We start from the raw sequence: 18,358 nt of genomic DNA, 5'->3' as shown, positions 1-18,358 counted from the left end.
ACCATCAGCCCTGCACAATGGTCAACTTTCCTCGCGGGGTCACACCCATTAGGACAGTGGGAGGGTTACAACAAGGACCTTGAGAAGAGTAAACATCCAGGCATGCATCATTAACCATCAGAAAACAGTATTGCACAATAACAAAATGTTTACCTTATTTACAGTATTCAACATCACAAAGCTGTGGCCAGCAGATCAACAATCACTTCTGTTTTTCTGCTGCCCATCTTTTCTTTTCTGTCTCATAAAAGGAAGACTGACAGAACTGTCTCCACGTCATTTCCTCCGTCATTCCTTCTGCTTTGTACAGAGAGAAGACTTTACTGGGACAGTGGATGTATTTCCCTGACACACCAGCAAACCCGGTGTGGACATGAGGACTGTCTTGGCCTTGTTGGATTGGCTTGTGGCAGAACCTGCATAGCCTTCCAGTGGGATGCTCCTCTTTAGCCTTCCTCTTTTTTCGTTCCTCCATAACCTGCTGTGTTTCTGTGGAGCACAGCTTTGCAGCCTCAAGCTCTCTCATAAAAAAAGGTGAGTTGGCAAAATCAACAAATGGCATCCATGGATCTGTCAGACCCTCTGGTGCATAGGTCTGGTGGACTTTAACAGAGCAATAAAAGTATTTAACCTCTCCTGACTGGTAGAAGAAGAAGAAGTGAACACTGGATCCACCAACCCCCCCCACCCCCCACCCCCCGGAAACGTGACTTCGGCTGGCCACATGCGACACAGTTTCTTGTTCTTTTTTTGCAGGTTGTTGTTGTTCCTGGTGCTTTTGGACAATGTCTTTAACCATTTTCTCAATTTCTGTTTTTGTCAGAGGGGGGTCCTGTGCCTTAATACTGGGTGGGTTAACAGTGGCAGGGGGAATGGTTACCACGGGAACAGCAACCGTCTCACTGCCTTCTGTGAGGTTATGCCACAGCTGTTGGGTCTCCAGAAGTGTCTCTGAACTGGTGTTGAGTGGTGAGCTTGTGTTTGTCGTCTTAGCCAGGTGCTTTACGTAGCGTGAGCGATGCTGTTTAGCGGTGGGACGCAGGAGGCTGTTGGGGTCTCTGGATGCAGCTTGAACCAGAACGGCGTACTCTGCAGCGACTTTAGTGAGAAAGTCTTTTTGCCCACGATGCTTCGCCACGATCTGGTCAATGGCTTCCCTCATTGGCTGTGTCCACCGAGAATGGTCCAGGACAAAGAGCAGACCACCAGTTTTAATGGGACCTGTGCGAGCAGCACGAGGACAGGCTGCCAAAGGCAGTGGGGGTGGTAGTACCACTGGGACATTTGATGGAGAGAAAATGAGAAAACCAAGAAGAAAATGTATTCGTTTGTGTTAGAATATAAAGCCAGAAGTAAATATAGGAGGAGGATGAAAAGGTGACGTGAACTACCTTTGTTTGGGCTGGGCTGTGGTCTGTGTGCCGAGCGCAGTTACACCAGCAGCGTCGTCCTGAAACGAGCAATGTAGTTGGTTGATGATCATTTGAATGTTGTAATTTGAAATGTGTCAGAACTAAAGCAAGGATCACGGTTAAGAGCTCCACCTTCACCTCCTCAGGTAGGTCAGTAGCTGTCACAAAGGGAGGGGTTGGCTCTGAGGTGGGAGAAGCTGGAGTGTTCTGTGCCCTCGGCTTATTCCAGTCCAGAGGGACGGGTTGACAGCCGGGCTCCAAATACTGCAGTCCAAACCGTTCTCCAGTGTCTGCAATGGAAACACGCAGGGCAGGATGCTTGGCTTGTCCCGTGACTTCCTCTGAAAGTTTGTTCAGCTCCGACACCAAAGGGAGCTGAACATCAGGCTGCTTCAGGTCCAGAAGGCGTTGAAAATTCTAGCGAGCAACTCCAATCATTCCCTGCGCCTGGAAAAGCTCTGTGGAGACCTGAGTTCCCGTGACCCACTTGGACTGATGAAAATGATGACCCTCCTGCTGAGAGGTGCCTCGCGCAGGGATCCAGACAGGTACAGCTGCCTCCTCCCCCTTCGCATGGTTAAGTTGGACCATGCCACCATGTCTGCACAGGACTCCCTCACCAACCTCTGGATCACTCAGACAGCCCCGGAGAATGTGGACACGCTGAATCCTCCACACTTTCAGCATGCTCGGTTTAAAAACCGGCACTCCGTCAGGGTCACTTTCTGAGAAGAACTTCTGCAGAACTCTCTACTCTCCATGCTGTCGTTCTTTTTTAAAACACAGAAACGGTTCCGTTACCTGTTTTTTTGCTACGTTTCGACGTAGCAAAAAAACAGGTAACGGAACCGTTTCTGTGTTTTAAAAAAGAACGACAGCATGGAATTAGAAGCAAGACACAGCAAGAACACACCTAAGACTCTCTACTCTCACCAGCAACTCTCTGGGCTGTGGGATCTTGGTACGACAGTGCTGCCTGATATGCTGCTTGGCTGGACTTGGTGGCGTTATGCTACAGAAGACATGGGCTTGCCTCAGTCGACGCAGGTCTGTCTGGTCAACAACACAGAAGGCTGCAGAGAGAAACTGTGCAGTGGGTGATGTTCAGATGTGCACTCTGGGGTGAAACGCCGCATTCAATGAAATAAATCCAGCTTAGTGTTGATTTTACTGTTACAGCTTTGGCGAGAAGCACAGGTGTTGTTGAGATTCCCAGAAGTTGCCTCGGCTATTATGTCATCTGTGGTCTTCCAAGAATCCCAGAGCAGGTGTTCCTGGTGTCCAGGGTTTGGGATGCTGAATGCAGCGCAGCAATCTCTGCAAACATAAATAAAGGAATGAAATTCTAGTTGTACACAAATATATTTTACACCATCATTTATGCCTTGTTTTAATGTAAGAATGTTAAAAATAAAAAGTAAAACATGGCAAAGGAAACAATGATGTTTGACCTTACCTGTCAACCTGCTGATGCGTGGCTGTAGGCCGTCCTGCAGAAACGGAACGGCAGGACGGCCCCTCGTACACTGGCTCCGGCGATTAGTCTGATTCAGACTGCAGCGTCGCCCAGGACAGGATCCTCCAGTTCTCATTCATGACGGCATATGATGACATGGCGCCTGATGAGAGGACCACTTTCCGTGCCACCTCACGGGTGTGGTCAGCTCTGAAGACCTGCCCTGAAGAAGCAGATTCGGCGAGTCCTTCTGCCTTCTCCTGAATGAGACAGTCAACCAGGTGATGAGCTTCAACAGCTACTCCATGCCAGCCATCAACATCACCGAACATCCCAAAAGCTGCAGGAGCAGCTGTTGTCCTCAGAGTTGGTCCGCTGGCCATACAGTCCACAGTCTCCATCCATTGTGGTTTTGACAGAGGAGAGGTTTGCCAGGGGAGTACGCTCGTAGTTAAGATGGAGAACTTCATTTAGCTGGTTGGCCGTGTCATTTGGAGACTTTCCTGACCGCCGCAGCTCATCCATCACGGTCCTTTCTTGTGGGTCAGAAATGCTGGAAAAATGCTGCAGAATCTACTTGGCAGCATGCTGACCCATTGAGGTTTATCTGCAAACCAGAACTTCTTGCAGACTCTACAGCTGAGGCGTGAGGCCAGGATGTAGTACTGCCTGCTTGCTCCCAGGACAACACGAGGCCGACCAACTCCTGACGAGACCACGTGGGGGTTTGAGCAGTTGTGGAGGCATGGAAGTGAGTAGTTGTTACGCACTCTTTCCACGACGGCATGCTCTGGTTTCCAGATGAAAAATGGATGCAGCTGAAAATATTTGGGCGATGGCAGTTCATAGATGGAGTCGATGAGCTCTGGCTGAGGGGGGTTACGCCACAATGAGATCATGTTCACCGGGTGTCTCACCGGTCGAGATCCAGGCCACAGACCCAGGGATTCCATCTCCGTCTTCATCCAAATCCTTTGCTGGTGAGAGCAGTTCCATCGGCTCACACCCTGTTCGTAGCTGGGCATCGGTGGGACAGCAGGTCTCTGAGACTGAGCTGGTGGATCTCTCGCTGCAGAGACTGCTGAAGGAGGAGCAGGTGTGGTGGGGTGGCCTAACACCGACTGACCAGAAGCTGCAGGTGATGCTGAGGAAGCTGAAGATGCTGCGGGCGTTCCCGGAAGGAGTGCTGCACAACCACACAAGTAACCTTATAAGTGTAATAAAATATAAATGAAACATGATTCTTCTTCTTTTTTTATTTTTTTAACACACTCACCAAGGCCCGATACCGGCTCCAGTCTTAAGGGTGGTGTGGTTTTCCTCGATGGAATTTTGAGGGCAAGTGACTGGAGGAACTGCTAGTGGAGGCTCCAAAGATGCAGGACCTGAGGGGACAACATCAGACGTCAGTACGGCTTAAACAAACCATACATGTGCACATGTGCATTCAGCTACCGGATGCAGAGGAGACGGGGGCGCTGCAATCATCAGACTGGTCTGGCTGTGAGGCTGCTGCTGATACTTTGACTTTTCCTAAAGCAGGAAAATCATTTTACTGCTGTGACCCACGTCTGTCCCCTAAAGTCTAAAGATAATGGACCTCATCAAGTAAAACGTGGTTGTGGTACGATCACTGATTTACATTTTTACCTTATTTTATTATGTGGTAATCAGTCTTGAAATAAATGAATGATGCAGTTTGTAAAGTTCAATATTATTTCTTTTCATTACTCTTTTACCCTGAAATTCAGTTTCACGCCACACCGTCTGTACTTACCCTCAGCGACAAAAACAAAAGCCTTCAGAGAACACCATGAACACACGCATCAGATCAAGCCTGAACGTGGCCAACCAGCCAACAAGAACAAGAACGTTTCGACTCATGCTCGAATGATCTTTGTCTGAGAGGAAGGACGCCTTCGGCCATCGGGACTTCTGAAGCTGGAAGCATAGAACAGAAAATAAAGTTAACAACGCTGTCATGACTTTACCATTATTTTGTTGCAACAGGAACAACAGTTTTTAAAGGTAACCCTTTGTGACGTTAAAAGAAAACTGAAAAAGATATGTTCTACAAAGTCAGTGTAGGTGGAAGAAGGTTTAAGCTTCGAGTGTCTGGAAACAGGTGCCCGAGTGCATGTGACGCTCACCCAGGTGGCGTGCAGTAGCTGGTGGACAGGCAGCCCGTGTCTTTTGTTCACTTTCCTCCTCTGAGCCTGTTTTGGGGACATGAGCACAAAAACATACAATGTGAGTAAAACAACTGTCTCTACGTTTATTTGTAAATAAACACTCTGAATGTGATTTTATGCTTGTGAGGGGTTTTGTTGTTACCATGACGAGGAAGGAGCTTGGATGGAGACAGAGAAAGCATCATTGTTTCCAGCTCTTCATCAGCTTCCATCTCAAAGAAAACAGAAAAAAGTATTTAGCGTATTCATATTTCACCGTGATTTGTGACAGACCAAGCCTCACAGACAACTCACCTGAAGGATGAGAGGACGTTGGAGCGAGAGGCTTCTGTGAATCACTCTGAGATGCTCTCTGTTGGAGGTACTGCTGCAGTTTAAACATTTTGTTTCCAGGTACGCATTTTTTTTGGAGTATGAAGGTGGCATATCCATCTGCCCTGTTCTCCCAGATTTCCCTCCAGGTTTTCTTCGAGTGAACCCCAAAGCCAACCAGGGTGTCATCAATCCCCACAGCGTGATCAGGTTCAGCCGGTCTTTTGGAGATGTATTCGAGAAGGTGGACACTCTCTGTAAAACTCCTGCTGTACTTCTTTTTGAGACCATCTGGATTAAACTGCCCTGCTCTCTCCTCTTCCTCAACTTTGTGGGTTAAATAGACAACATATCCCACATCATTTTCAAGGATCCAGCGGAAAGATTTCCCTTTCTACTCTCCAAATTGAGCCAAATAGTCCCCCAGCACTTCCTGTTTGTCAGTGACATCACCACCTCTCAAGAGAACAATGGAGTGAGCGTTCTCTTTAACTTTATCTTCTCCGAGAGCAGGTGACCTGTCCTGAAAATCTGGGTTGTTCTTGATTTTCTTGGCTTCATCTGAGGGATCTTGCCTGAAATATCCAGTAGCCCCTCTCCTGAAGTTCACCTCCACCCTTCTTGAAAATATCAATTTTCTCTTCATCCTAATAGACAAGCCTGTAAGACATCACACCATGTAAACAATGTATTAATAATACAATACTTCTAACGTTTCAGCTTACCTTTGGATCAACAAATTCTTATGGTTATGCCGGGAAATTGTGTGTGTGTGTGTGTGTGTGTGTGTGTGTGTGTGTGTGTGTGTGTGTGTGTGTGTGTGTGTGTGTGTGTGTGTGTGAGAGAGAGAGAGAGGGATGGATGACTGAATTATGTATTTGTGTGAATGCAGTATGGATTGTATTATATCTATCTGTCTGTCTGTCTATCTATCTACTTAATTTATGGACACACACATTGTTAGGCAAATTGTGATGGACCCACACCAAACAGTTTATTTTTTCATTCATTATTTAAGTGTCTAATGAAATGAATTCGGTTGTTGTGATTTTAAATGCATAAAAAAGTCAGAAAACACACATTTCTGTAGTATAACACACCATTTTAAACATTTCTGACTTCGTTTATAGCACTAGATTGTAGCTAACATCAGTTAGCATGGAGTAATTCATCTATTTGCTAACTCGGTCGGACACATAGGTAACGTTTAAAAACTGATTCATTATGTTTCAACTTATATTTAGCTGTAAAACACCCCTTAAGTTTGTTTGAGAAGAACATCATACTTATGGCGAAGAAGTTGTGAAGAGAGTCGATCGACAACCAACGGTTTTGGGAATTTTCCAGACGCTGCTGCAATCGCGTTGATGTCTTTTAATCAAAATGAGTTTATTTACTGTAAGAGAAGAAGCGGAAACAGCGCCCCCCGAATCCTGCTTGTGGCCATAATGGTGTATTACATCCGTAGTGCTAAGAACTACCCTACCATAGGAAATGCATTAGATTTGTTAAGAGAGGTGCTTGGTAAAAGAGAATCGCTCTTTTGTATGGCTCAGTATGGTGTCACAAACCTGTCATATGATAAATAAAAAACAACAGATAAGTACATAGGAAACACATTCATAGGAAATAATGTCATCAGTATCCTCTTACAAATGCAATATTTCCCAGTTTTCAGGACAATAAAACATTTCAGATTCTCAATTAGATGTTTTAACATTTGAAGTAAAAACATCTAATTGAGAATCAGAAATGTTTTATTGTCCCAAAAGCTGGGAAATTTGTTTGCTGCAGCAGAAGTGTAACAAGTAAAATGGAATCAGATTGATGTATGTACAAATTTTCATGAAATACACATTTACAGGATTAAATATGTATAATAAGTATGTGTGTTGAAATGAGTTTTTACAGTTATTGCACATTAAACAATTTACATGTTATTAAACAAATGTCACTGTTTGTGGGACAACCAAGGATTTCTGATTCTGATTGTCTTGTTCACAGAAATGTAATGTACAGCTTACCTCTGCACCCAGCTGCTGTTGTTCTCCCTGTCCAAACGTCCTCCGTTTCTTCCGTTTCCCTCGTCGAGCTGCATGGCAATGTTAGCTCTGCCTAGTATGGCTAGCTTCACCGTGTTGTCCATGTGTGCCCGGGATGACTCGTGTTTCTTCACCTTCTCAGAAAAATGTTTCATGTCTGTAACTCCTGACTCATCCATGCCTTATCTGTCCCAGCCGTTTTGAATAACAAACACGGAAAGCAAAATAACGCATTAGCGTGATTGCATCCAGCTAGCCAGCCAAGCCTTCCTGGTGTACCAATTTCGGGAGAAGCCTCGTGTGTACAGTTTACCCTTCTCCTTGTCCTGCTGGCTTATCTTTATTTCGGGCTGATCTGGTCCAAGCTCTTTGACATTAAGTTTTTCCACCATAGTTCTCCTCTCGAACAGATACTGGAGAAGAGACCAAACTGAATTCAGTGGCTGCTGAGATCCGGTATCCATGCTCGTTGTTGGCCCACTCACTTCCATCACTGCATCTGCGTCACCACCAAATAAATACCTTGCTCCTTAACTCGAACATCAACGAACAGCCTTGGGCGGTAGCTCTATTGCCCTTCGGGCTTCCGAATCGACGACGCTGATTGGATGCATTCCCATTTCTATGCGTTTGATTTTCTTGTCAGCAATTGGCTGGCTGCTTCACTGCTGTTTGGGCGATCTTTCTGTCGCCTCCACCGCTCGGCAGGGAGCTTCTCACCAATGATATAGATATATATGTATGATTTGTTTTTGTTACAAAACACGCAATTAACTTAGAATATGTGATTATTGTTAATTTTATTTATTTATTTTTTTAAATAAAAATTAAAAACACTGGGAAAAACTGGGGGGGTGGCGCCCTATCGCCCTCTAGTGGCCAGCCGCCACTGGAGACCAACCTTCACAGTTTGGAGGCTCACGCTGGTGAGGAAACACCATTAGTTCTAGTAACACCTCAGCTCCCAAGGCCTATTCTGACAGGAGGGACATTACGGTACCCTTAAGGACTCCAGTTGGGTGTTTAGAGGATTATTTAGGATGATTGGAATGCACAAACTGATTTCAGTGGTGAAGGGTTAAATGAGTGAGTGAACCCACTACCAAGGATGAACCTCATATCTGTCTGACTTTAAAAATCAGCTGCTCTAAATAAGCATGAAGGTCAGAGAGGAGCTATAAGATGGACATGAATAAAGGAACTGTAATGAAAAAGAGGAAGAAGAAGAAAAAGAAAAGATCATTTCTATAGCGCCTCTCAAGATAAAAATCATGAGGCGCTTCACAAAAAAAAACGTAAAAATATAAAAAAATAATTTAGAAAATCTTTAAAAATTTATTTAAAATGAGCAAAAAATAGACAATTGTGATTTAAAAATGTAAAGAAAGAGAGAGTGAACAAGAAAGAGGGAAATCAGTGGATCCTGAGGAAGGCGGAAGAGGTAGGGAAAGCAGAACAAGGAGAGGGTGATGAAGGTCACACCAAAACCAGTGTGAACAAGTGAGTTTTCAGCTGCTTTTTAAAGGAGACCACTGAGTCCACTGATCTCAGGCTCAGGGGGAGAGAGTTCCAGAGTCTGGGGGCCACAGCAGCAGATGATCTGTCACCTTTGGTCTTTAGCCTGGTGCTGCACAACCAGTAGGCTTTGATCACTGGACCTCAGGGACCTGCTGGGGGTGTAGGGACTGAGAAGATCACCAATGTAAGATGGTGCTTGTCCATGTAAGGCCCTATAGACCAGAACCAGGATCTTGAAATGAACCCTGAAGTTGACTGGCAGCCAGTGAAGCTGGAGGAGGAGCGGGGTGATGTGGGTGTAGCGTTATGGTTTATGGCTCTTTTATGAAAGAGGAACCATTCTACATATTAATTTGTGATATTCATTTTATTAAATTAATAACCAAATTGTATAGTTTTAAGAAGACTCAAAGGTTGTTTTCATCGATAAACTGACGATAATATCCGTGTGTCTGTGTTTCAGTTCAATGAAGAAACAAGTTTGAAAGTTAAAAGTTTTAATTCTTCAAACTAAACTAATGATTTTTGAAATGACAAACATGGAAATGACAATCAACATTGGCAACTTTGTGGGACAATCTTTAACAGTTGATATTGTAAACTTGCTCAAATAGACCTTCTGTTGGAGGTGCTGAAGATTGAGAGTGATATGACGTGATTATGGATGCGTGTGTGCAAAATGTAATGAGAATTGAAAATGAGGTGAGATGAATGTGTGTGTGCATCTGATTTTGCTTCAGGAAGAAACAGGTGTCTGAGTGAAAGGTGATGGTTTGAATAAACTTAGGTTTTGTTGGAAAAGATGCATCGAAACGCTATCTGTCGTGGAATGCCTCACCGTATTCGGACCCTCTGTTGGACCCGGGACGTCACCTTAGGATGATGTTTCATCCAGGGCACCTTGGCTGGCAAAGAAGACAAAGATGCGCCACGAACCGGTCCAGAGTTGTCCTCGGTACACGTTGATGGTAAAGCGTTTGCAGATGCGCTTTCTTAAGTTTAGTTTACTCAGAAATCAAAAGACTCGAGGCGAGTCCGCGTTAGTTGTTGCAATTCAGCTGTCCTGTCTGGCTGACAGGAATAACGGGAGGGGGGGGGGGGGAAATGAGCCGATAGGCTCCGTCCCCCCTTTAGCGTTTATTCAGGTCTTCTCTCTTTCGTTGTCAAGCACGAACTGAATCATAAGACTGAAACTTACCAAAAGCCTTTCTCTTCTCAAAGCAAAACGTGTGCGTCAGCATATGTGTTTTGGAGTTTACTGTGAGAATGTGTGTGTGTGTGGATGTTTGAGTGTGTGAAGGTCACCACTAAACATCCTCAGAACATTATTTAATTTAGCAGTGATTCATTAGTTATTATGATTACCCAAAGCATAATAATCATTCATTTGATTAAAACACATTTATAATGAGTAAAATGGTTATTAAAATGATTATTTTAATTAATAAACAAAGGAAGCGTAAGACTCTTATTATGACTAGCTTTTCCATGGGAACACATCTTCTGGCCCTGCAGGTGGCAGATGTTATGGTTTCCAGCAGACTCTTGCAGACTTCATGTCTGCAAAGGTCTCAATCTGTGGGTGAAAGTTCTCAGCGACCCATCACCAGGGGCGGATTTAGCAATTTGGGGGCCCAAGGCAAACACAGACATGGGGCCCCTTACACTAAATTTTCGACAATCTTGCCTTTAACTGGATTTGCGAAACTCTCCCCTCTTCTGACACAAGTTATTTTCCCTTTTTATTAGTCCTCCTCTTTTTTTCCTGTATTTCCCTCCCTTTGAGTGCTTTCAATATTTGCTCTGCTTTCTTTTTTCTGTCAGCGCTCCTGTGCTTTAGCCTTAGTTATTTTTTTTCTATTTTCCATTTTGGTATGTTTTCCTCCCTTTAAACATTTTCCATTGTCTTTCCTTTCTGCTTCCTTTTGATGTTTACATCGAAAAATGATGTCACTTTCAGAAGTGAAAATAAAAGCTTTTATGAAGCATGCTGCTTCTTTCTCTTATTGGAGCCACTAGGATACCTTCATGTCATGCTTAATGTTTTGACTATCGCTTTGAGTTTGTTCCGAATGCTCCCGCCTCTCTTCTTATTCTTATTTGTGGTCTTATGGCACTTGGCAAACAACAATTTGGTGCATTACTGCCGCCAACTGGATTGGAGTGGAATGACTACCAATCACTTCCTGTTTGTGCATCGCAGTCTTAATAACCCTCTTATGACCATAATTATAACAGGGCCGCCTGGTATTTTTTTTTTATCTTATTGCTGTAAAATTGTAATAAAAAGTGCAAAGTGTGTGTAACTCTTCTCCTTTTTTCAGAACAACCTCAGCTTTCAGTGTATGGTTTGTATTTCCAAACCACTATAACATTTCACGAAAAGAAACGTGAAGCCACTTCTCCTCCAGCTTCATTGGCTGCCAGTCAACTTCAGGGTTCATTTCAAGATCCTGGTTCTGGTCTATAGGGCCTTACATGGACAAGCACCATCTTACATTGGTGATCTTCTTAGTCCCTACACCCCCAGCAGGTCCCTGAGGTCCAGTGATCAAAGCCTACTGGTTGTGCAGCACCAGGCTAAAGGTCAAAGGTGACAGATCATCTGCTGCTGTGGCCCCCAGACTCTGGAACTCTCTTCCCCTGAGCCTGAGATCAGTGGACTCAGTGGTCTCCTTTAAAAAGCAGCTGAAGACTCACTTGTTCAAGCTGGCTTTTGTATGACCTTCTTCACCTCTCTCTCTTTATTCTGCTCTCCCCACCTATTCCACCTTCCTCACTGATTTCCCTCTTTCCTATTCACTCTCTCTCTCTTTCTTAACATTTTTTCTTTTAAATCCCAATTGCCTATTTTTGCTCATTTTAAATATATTTTTAAACATTTTCTAAATGCTTTTTTATATTTATATTTTTGTGAAGCGCATCGTGATTTTTATCTTGACAGGCGCTATAGAAATGATATTTTCTTCTTCTTCTTCTATTTAGAATGTACTTCTATTACAGCCTTTAAAAAATCAGCTTAAACGTGAAAAAAGCAAAAAACGGATTTGAATTTTTCACAGTTATTACTGAACAGGAACTTCAAAATTACTGGGCAAACAATTTAAACTTTGAACTGAAATGCATCTATTCTTAAAAAAGTTTGAACCTTGGTGTCTTGTAGCAGTGTTTAAGACTTTATTTTTGTAAACTTTCAGACGTTTTTATTTGATGTGGTAGACCTTGAAGCAGTTTCTCTCCAGCTGCAGACAGAGTCCTGCACACCTCACACCGCCATGGGGTGCTTCTCTGGCACACCGTGCACTGCCATACCAAAAACTTTTGTTTTAGCAAAAATAATTATTTATTGTAAAAAGATAAATAATGCTGGAATGATGCTGAATCTTACAATTAGCAAATAGTTGAGGGTTGTTCAAATAAAAAAATAAAAAATAAAGACTGAACAAACGTTCATATCCTGGTTCACCGGAGATCTGTCCTTCTTCACGGTCACTGTCTTCAGATATAAGCCTTCTGGGACACCTAACAGATCGTGTTGATTTTCTTTGAGGCATTTCCATAATTTCATGCTGGGTTTTATGCTGATTAGCTTCCCCGTTCCGTTATCCGCTTTCACCGCGGCGCTGCGCTCCGTTTCAATCAGGCTGTACAGCAGGATTTCCCCTCGTAGCGATATTTTCTCTAACTCTGATTGCTTCATGCTATAGATCGTTGGAAAGCTGCTTTTATGTACTTTTAGGAACCGTTGGAATTTCCTGGATCTGATCAGCCATTCAAAAGTTATACAACGGAGCATTTTGGATGACAAACTCAGCACGTCTCTGAATCTGTGTTGTGATACGGTGCGCTCAAGACAGGGAATCCCGGTGGCTACCGTAACATATTGTATATGCACGGAAAGCCCCATTTTTAATCTTTTCAGCACTTTTGGAATTTTAATGATATCTTGAACGGTTCAGGAATTATGGTAATGAGAAGTGCGCATGTCCAATCCCGTCTGCGGCCACAGGTTGGTAATGAGAATATTGTGGCATTAACAGAGGGGTGCTGGCGGTCAGGGCTAGGGGGCCCCCCAACACAAGGAGGCCCCAGGCGGCCACCTACCTATGCCTAATGGTAAAACCGCCTCTGCCCAGCACTTGACCCAGCCGAGTCAAATGACTTTTGTGACAGAAAACCCATATTTCCTCACGTTACATGGGTGTGTTTGGAGGACTTGGTCAGAAGCCGAGCACAGGCATTCTGAACCACCTGTAGACGGTTCAGGGAGGTTCTGCTCAGACACGTGAAAAGAGAGTTACAGTAGTCTAAGCGTGAGGAGATGAAGGTGTGGAGAACTGTCTCAAGTTCAGAGCGGGACAGAAAGGAACTCAGCTTAGCAATGTTCCTGAGATGGAAGAAGGAAGAGCGAACAAGAAAACTGACATGAGAATCCAGGGTGAGAGCTGGATCAAAGGTCACGCCAAGATTCCTGACAGAGGGTTTGATGTGAGAAGCAAAGTATTGGTACTTCTACTTAAGTAGGAAATTTTAGTACTCTTTCCACCTCTGTATATATGCCACTTGGTTCAGGCGCCATCCTTATTTTAAAGCACATTGAGTTGCCTTTGTGAAGGAAATGTGCTATATAAAAAAAGCTGTCTTGTCTTTTTTATTTTATTTTTTATTTATTTTATTTTATTTTGTTAACAGCATAAGATGGGATGACTGCGTATTGCTATCCCTAGCCAGCCATGCATCCAAACAGGCGATGTGAAGCATACCTGTAAAAAAATAAATGTTCTTCAGCAATTTATTTATGCTATTTATATTCATAAACCTGTAAAGTGAAGAGATACACAGTCCACTGAACTTGTGATTTTTATAGTGTAGCTACTGTCTTTGACTTGCCTGTTAGTCACTTAATTCCTATTTGGAAGCCCAGTGTCGGTACCAGATCTGCTAGGGCAGCCAGATCGACTCGGGGTCTTGCATCTGCAAATTACGTCACAGTAGATGATTGGCTGAACGTAAGACTTATGGAAGTTACGATGCCACGCTCGTAAAAGTTAAGTTAGCACGTTGACAATGATTATGGCTGTAGTAGCTCGGAACTCTTGGAATGAGGACGCCCTCATCGGAGCATTAACTGAGGCCCTAAGTGATCGAGTTCAAAACCAGCTGGCTTTATGCCAGGAACCCACTTCTCTGGAGGAGCTTATACGGCTGGCTATTTCCATCGACAAACAGCACCGTGAGCTGAGAAGACGTGAGTCGGAGCCCATGGTCTCCTCCTTGCATGAGAGAGTGTATGGAGCTAAAGGACGTGTACAAATGGACTCCCCCTCTGCGGAGGAGCCTATGCAGATGGGGAGAAATCGTCTCGCTCAGGAAGAGAGAGAGCATCGGATCAGGTCAGGACTGTGTTTGTACTGTGGGATGGCTGGACATTTTCGAAGCACTTGCCCCGCTCTGTCAAAAGGGGGAGCCCACCAGTAAAACCGGGACTACTGGTGGGTGGGTTTTCAGACTCTGCTAGCTCTCGGTGTTCTTTTCCCTGTATTCTGATAATTGATTCTAGACAAATATCTCTCAAGGCTCTCCTGGACTCTGGATGTGAGCAGTCTCTTTTAGACCCTCAGCTGGTGACAAAATGGAGGATTCCCACTACCAGGTTGTCTAAACCTCTATCTGTCTCCTCACTGGATAACCGAGGTCTGTCCACAATCACCCACCAGACGTACCCATCCGCCTGTTGGTGTCAGGTAATCACTCAGAGACTTTGAGCTTTTATGTTTCCCTCGCCTCAGTCGCCACTAGTTTTGGGACATTCGTGGTTGGTTCGTCACAATCCCATCCTGGACTGGAGAGAAAATAAGATTTTAGGATGGAACCCTGAATGTTCCCAAACATGTTTAAAATCTGTCTCCTCGCTCACTCGCAGTCCTCCTGCGCCTCCTATGGAGGATATTGATCTACCTTCTGTCCCTCAGATCTACCACGACCTCAAGCTGGTTTTTAGCAAGGATCGCGCATCGTCTCTGCCTCCACACAGGCTCTTCGATTGCGCCATTGACTTGCTACCTGGGGCCCCACTGCCATCTAGCCGTCTCTATAATCTCTCCAAGCCTGAGAGGGAGAGCATGGAGAAGTATATCCAGGACTGTCTTGCCGCAGGTACCATTCGACCTTCTTTTTTGTGCCTAAGAAGGAAGGAACACTGAGACCCTGCATAGACTATAGAGGTTTGAACCAGATCACCATTCGCAATAAGTATCCACTGCCTCTACTCTCCTCCACTTTTGAACCTATCCAGGACGCAGCCATTTTCAGCCGACTCGATCTCAGGAACGCCTACCACCTGGTGAGGGGGAGGGAGGGGGACGAGTGGAAGACTGCATTCAAGACTCCATTGGGACATTTCGAGGACCTGGTAATGCCATTCGGATAAACAAACGCTCCCACTGTTTTTCAATCTCTAGTGAACTCGGTTCTGGGCGATTTTATTAACAAGTTTGTAACAGTTTATCTCGAGGACATTTTGATTTTCTCAAAGACCATGGAACAGCACACCCAACACGTGAGAGCTGTACTTCAGCGTCTCCTCGAAAATAGACTTTATGTTAAAGCTGAGAATTGCGAGTTTCATGTCATGACAGTTAAGTTTTTAGGTTACGTCATTGAGACCGGGCGTTTGAAGGCAGATCCAGAGAAGGTCAAAGCAGTAAAGGAATGGCCCACTCCATCGACCAGAAAACAACTTCAGAGGTTTTTGGGCTTTGCTGATTTCTACCGTAGATTTATAAGAAACTATAGTCAGACCGCAGCCCCACTTACCAGTCTCACCTCAGTAAATAAGCCTTTTGTATGGTCCTCAAAAGCCGAATCTGCCTTCCAAACTCTGAAGGAGAAGTTCTCCAACGCCCCCATCCTGCACCGTCCGGATCCTCAGCGACAATTCACGCTGGAAGTAGATGCTTCAGACACAGGAGTGGGTGCTGTGTTGTCTCACGTGTCTGCCAAGGACCAACACCTCCACCCATGCGCCTTCTTCTCGCGGCGCCTTACCCCAGCAAAGAGTCGCTATGACGTGGGTGATCGTGAGTTGTTGGCGGTAAAGCTGGCAATAGAGGAAAAGAGGCATTGGCTGGAGGGGGCGGAGAATCCGTTCATCATCTGGACTGACCACAAAAACTTGGTTTACCTCAAAGAAGCCAAGAAATTAAATCCCCGCCAGTACCGCTGGTCTCTTTTCTTCTCACGATTTAACTTCCAGATCTCTTATCGCCCCCGTTCCAAGAACACCAAGCCAGACGCCCTGTCCAGAAAATACGCTCCTGATCAGGAAGCAGAGCCTGCTACCATCCTACCTCCTGACTGTATCCTCGGAAGTGTTAAGTGGGAGATCAGAGACCAGGTTTTGGAGGCCCAAAGGAGGGACCCTGGTCCCAACCACGGTCCTCCGGGGAAGCTGTTCGTACCTCAGTCCATGCAGAGTAAGGTAATACACTGGGCACACACAGGCAAATTTTCCTTACATCCAGGAGTAGGTCGAACCGTGGCACTCATAAGATGGACCTTCTGGTGGCCCTCCATCTTCAAAGACACCAAGAGCTATATCGCAGGCTGCCATACATGCTCACAACAAAAGGGGGACCATCGCCTCCCAGCCGGTCTTCTCCATCCACTACCCACTCCATCTCACCCCTGGTCTCACATAGCCTTGGACTTCGTATGTGGTCTGCCTAGTTCAAACGGTTTCACCACTATTCTCACCATTGTCGACCAATTTTCTAAGGCTTGTCATCTGATCCCACTTAAATCTCTTCCCTCCTCCGCAAACACAGCGCAGCTCCTGCACGTCCTCCATCTCCATGGCATCCCAGAGGAAATCCTGTCCGACTGTGGACCACAATTTGTCTCCATGGTGTGGAAGGATTTTGCAGAGGCCCTAGGAGCTAAGGTGGTGCTCACCTCGGGACATCACCCTCAGACCAATGGACAGTGTGAGCGGATGAACCAGAATCTGGGTGTCATGCTGCGCTGTGTCTGCTCGTCTCATTCATCCTCCTGGAGTACTCACCTTCCTTGGGTTGAATATGCGCACAATAGCCATATATCCTCCGCCACAGGTCAGTCACCTTTTGAGTTGTCTCTCGGATACCAACCTTCGCTTTTTCCCCAGCAAACCTCTATTTCCTCCATACCTCAATTCCTCCGCGGTGCCAGACGCGCCTGGGCCTCCACCAGGGCAGCACTGCACCGAACAGCTCTCAGGAATAAACAGTTGGCAGACCGCCGGCGGCGTCCGGCTCCGGTTTACACACCTGGACAGAGGGTCTGGCTTTCTTCAAAGGACATCCCTTTAAAGGCTTCATCCCGCAAGTTATCTCCTCGCTTCATTGGCCCCTTCAAGGTTCTGGACGTGCCTTCTCCCACTACGGTTCATTTGGACCTTCCCCTCTCCCTGCATGTGCACCCGGTTTTTCATGTGTCGTTGGTCAAGCCTGTGGTCTCCAGTCCTCTCTGTCCTGCTCCGGCTCCTCCTCCTCCTGCTCGGCTCTATAAGGGAGGTCTGGTCTACATGGTCAACAAGATCCTAGACTCTCGTTGTCGGGGCAGAGGAATCCAGTACCTCGTCGACTGGGAGGGCTACGGTCCCGAAGAGCGGTCATGGGTGCCGCTTTCGTTCATTGAAGACCCGTCCCTCATCCGGGAGTTCGAGGCTGCCTCAGCTAGGATGCCAGGGGGTGTCCGTTTCGGGGGGGGGGGGGGGGGGGTACTGTCATGAGCCGGGGTGAGTACTCGTCTCATCATCTCACTATCTCTGAGTGTTTTGGTTTTCAGGAGAGGGAGCAACAGCTGTTTCCAATCAGCTGATCAGCGGGCCGGTTTACAAGAAGGAAGGTGGACATGACTCGACGCCGGATGATTAACTACTGACTGGTAGTCTCTAGCCATCGCTTATCTCTGCTCTTGTTCTCTCGTGTTTTTCTCTCGTGACTTAGATTAATTCTATTTTTGGATTTTACCCCACCTCAGGTCTGGATAATCATCAGAGTTTTCTCCGACGCCGTTTTGGATTTTTATCTGGTTCGTTTCCTGGTTCATCCTCCTCCAAGTGCCGACCTGATCTCCTCCACCTCTCGCTCCCTCTCCAGAACCACACCGGTCCAAATCCCATTCCTCATTCACCTCTACCGCTCTACAATCATTAGCTGGACTTACCCCGGCTCACCCCTCCCACACACTTCTCGTCTGTCTAAGCCATAAGTCCCTCAGCCAGCAATTCCCCTGCCATTCTACAACTCCCATACTCACCTCTGCTACTTTTCCCTCTAGACGCTGCTTCCCGTTTCTGCAACCGCTGGATTTTCCAGTGCGCCCTTAGTTCACAGTTTCGTCAATATATATATATATATATATATATATATATATATATATATA

At 45.5% G+C, this 18,358-nt stretch overlaps 1 protein-coding gene across 2 annotated transcripts; it reads right to left on the bottom strand.

Moving 5' to 3' along the window:
- Positions 1-38: 38 nt before the first annotated feature.
- On the bottom strand, positions 39-2,208 carry LOC139061907 (uncharacterized). 2 transcript variants are annotated; one of them, XM_070541848.1, is made up of 3 exons: positions 1,545-2,208; positions 1,392-1,450; positions 39-1,275 (listed from the first exon to the last, which is right to left on the bottom strand). In XM_070541848.1, exon 3 carries the CDS (start codon positions 1,160-1,162, stop codon positions 203-205), a length of 960 nt encoding a protein of 319 aa, XP_070397949.1. In that variant the 5' UTR covers positions 1,163-1,275; positions 1,392-1,450; positions 1,545-2,208; the 3' UTR covers positions 39-202. The 2 variants fall into 2 exon arrangements, with proteins under 2 accessions (XP_070397949.1, XP_070397950.1); XM_070541849.1 differs by having other exon boundaries at positions 1,551-2,208.
- Between the last annotated feature and the right edge of the window lie 16,150 nt (positions 2,209-18,358).

The sequence above is a fragment of the Nothobranchius furzeri genome, chromosome 11 (genome assembly GCF_043380555.1).
Source record: "Nothobranchius furzeri strain GRZ-AD chromosome 11, NfurGRZ-RIMD1, whole genome shotgun sequence".
Classification (NCBI taxonomy): domain Eukaryota; kingdom Metazoa; phylum Chordata; class Actinopteri; order Cyprinodontiformes; family Nothobranchiidae; genus Nothobranchius; species Nothobranchius furzeri.
Note: the sequence above shows the minus strand (reverse complement) of the source record. Positions and strands in the feature narration are given on the sequence as shown.

What these genes read in the sequence shown, in the direction of transcription:
- LOC139061907 (XM_070541848.1), bottom strand. Translation starts at nt 1,162, where the DNA reads ATGAGGGAAGCCATTGACCAGATCGTGGCGAAGCATCGTGGGCAAAAA.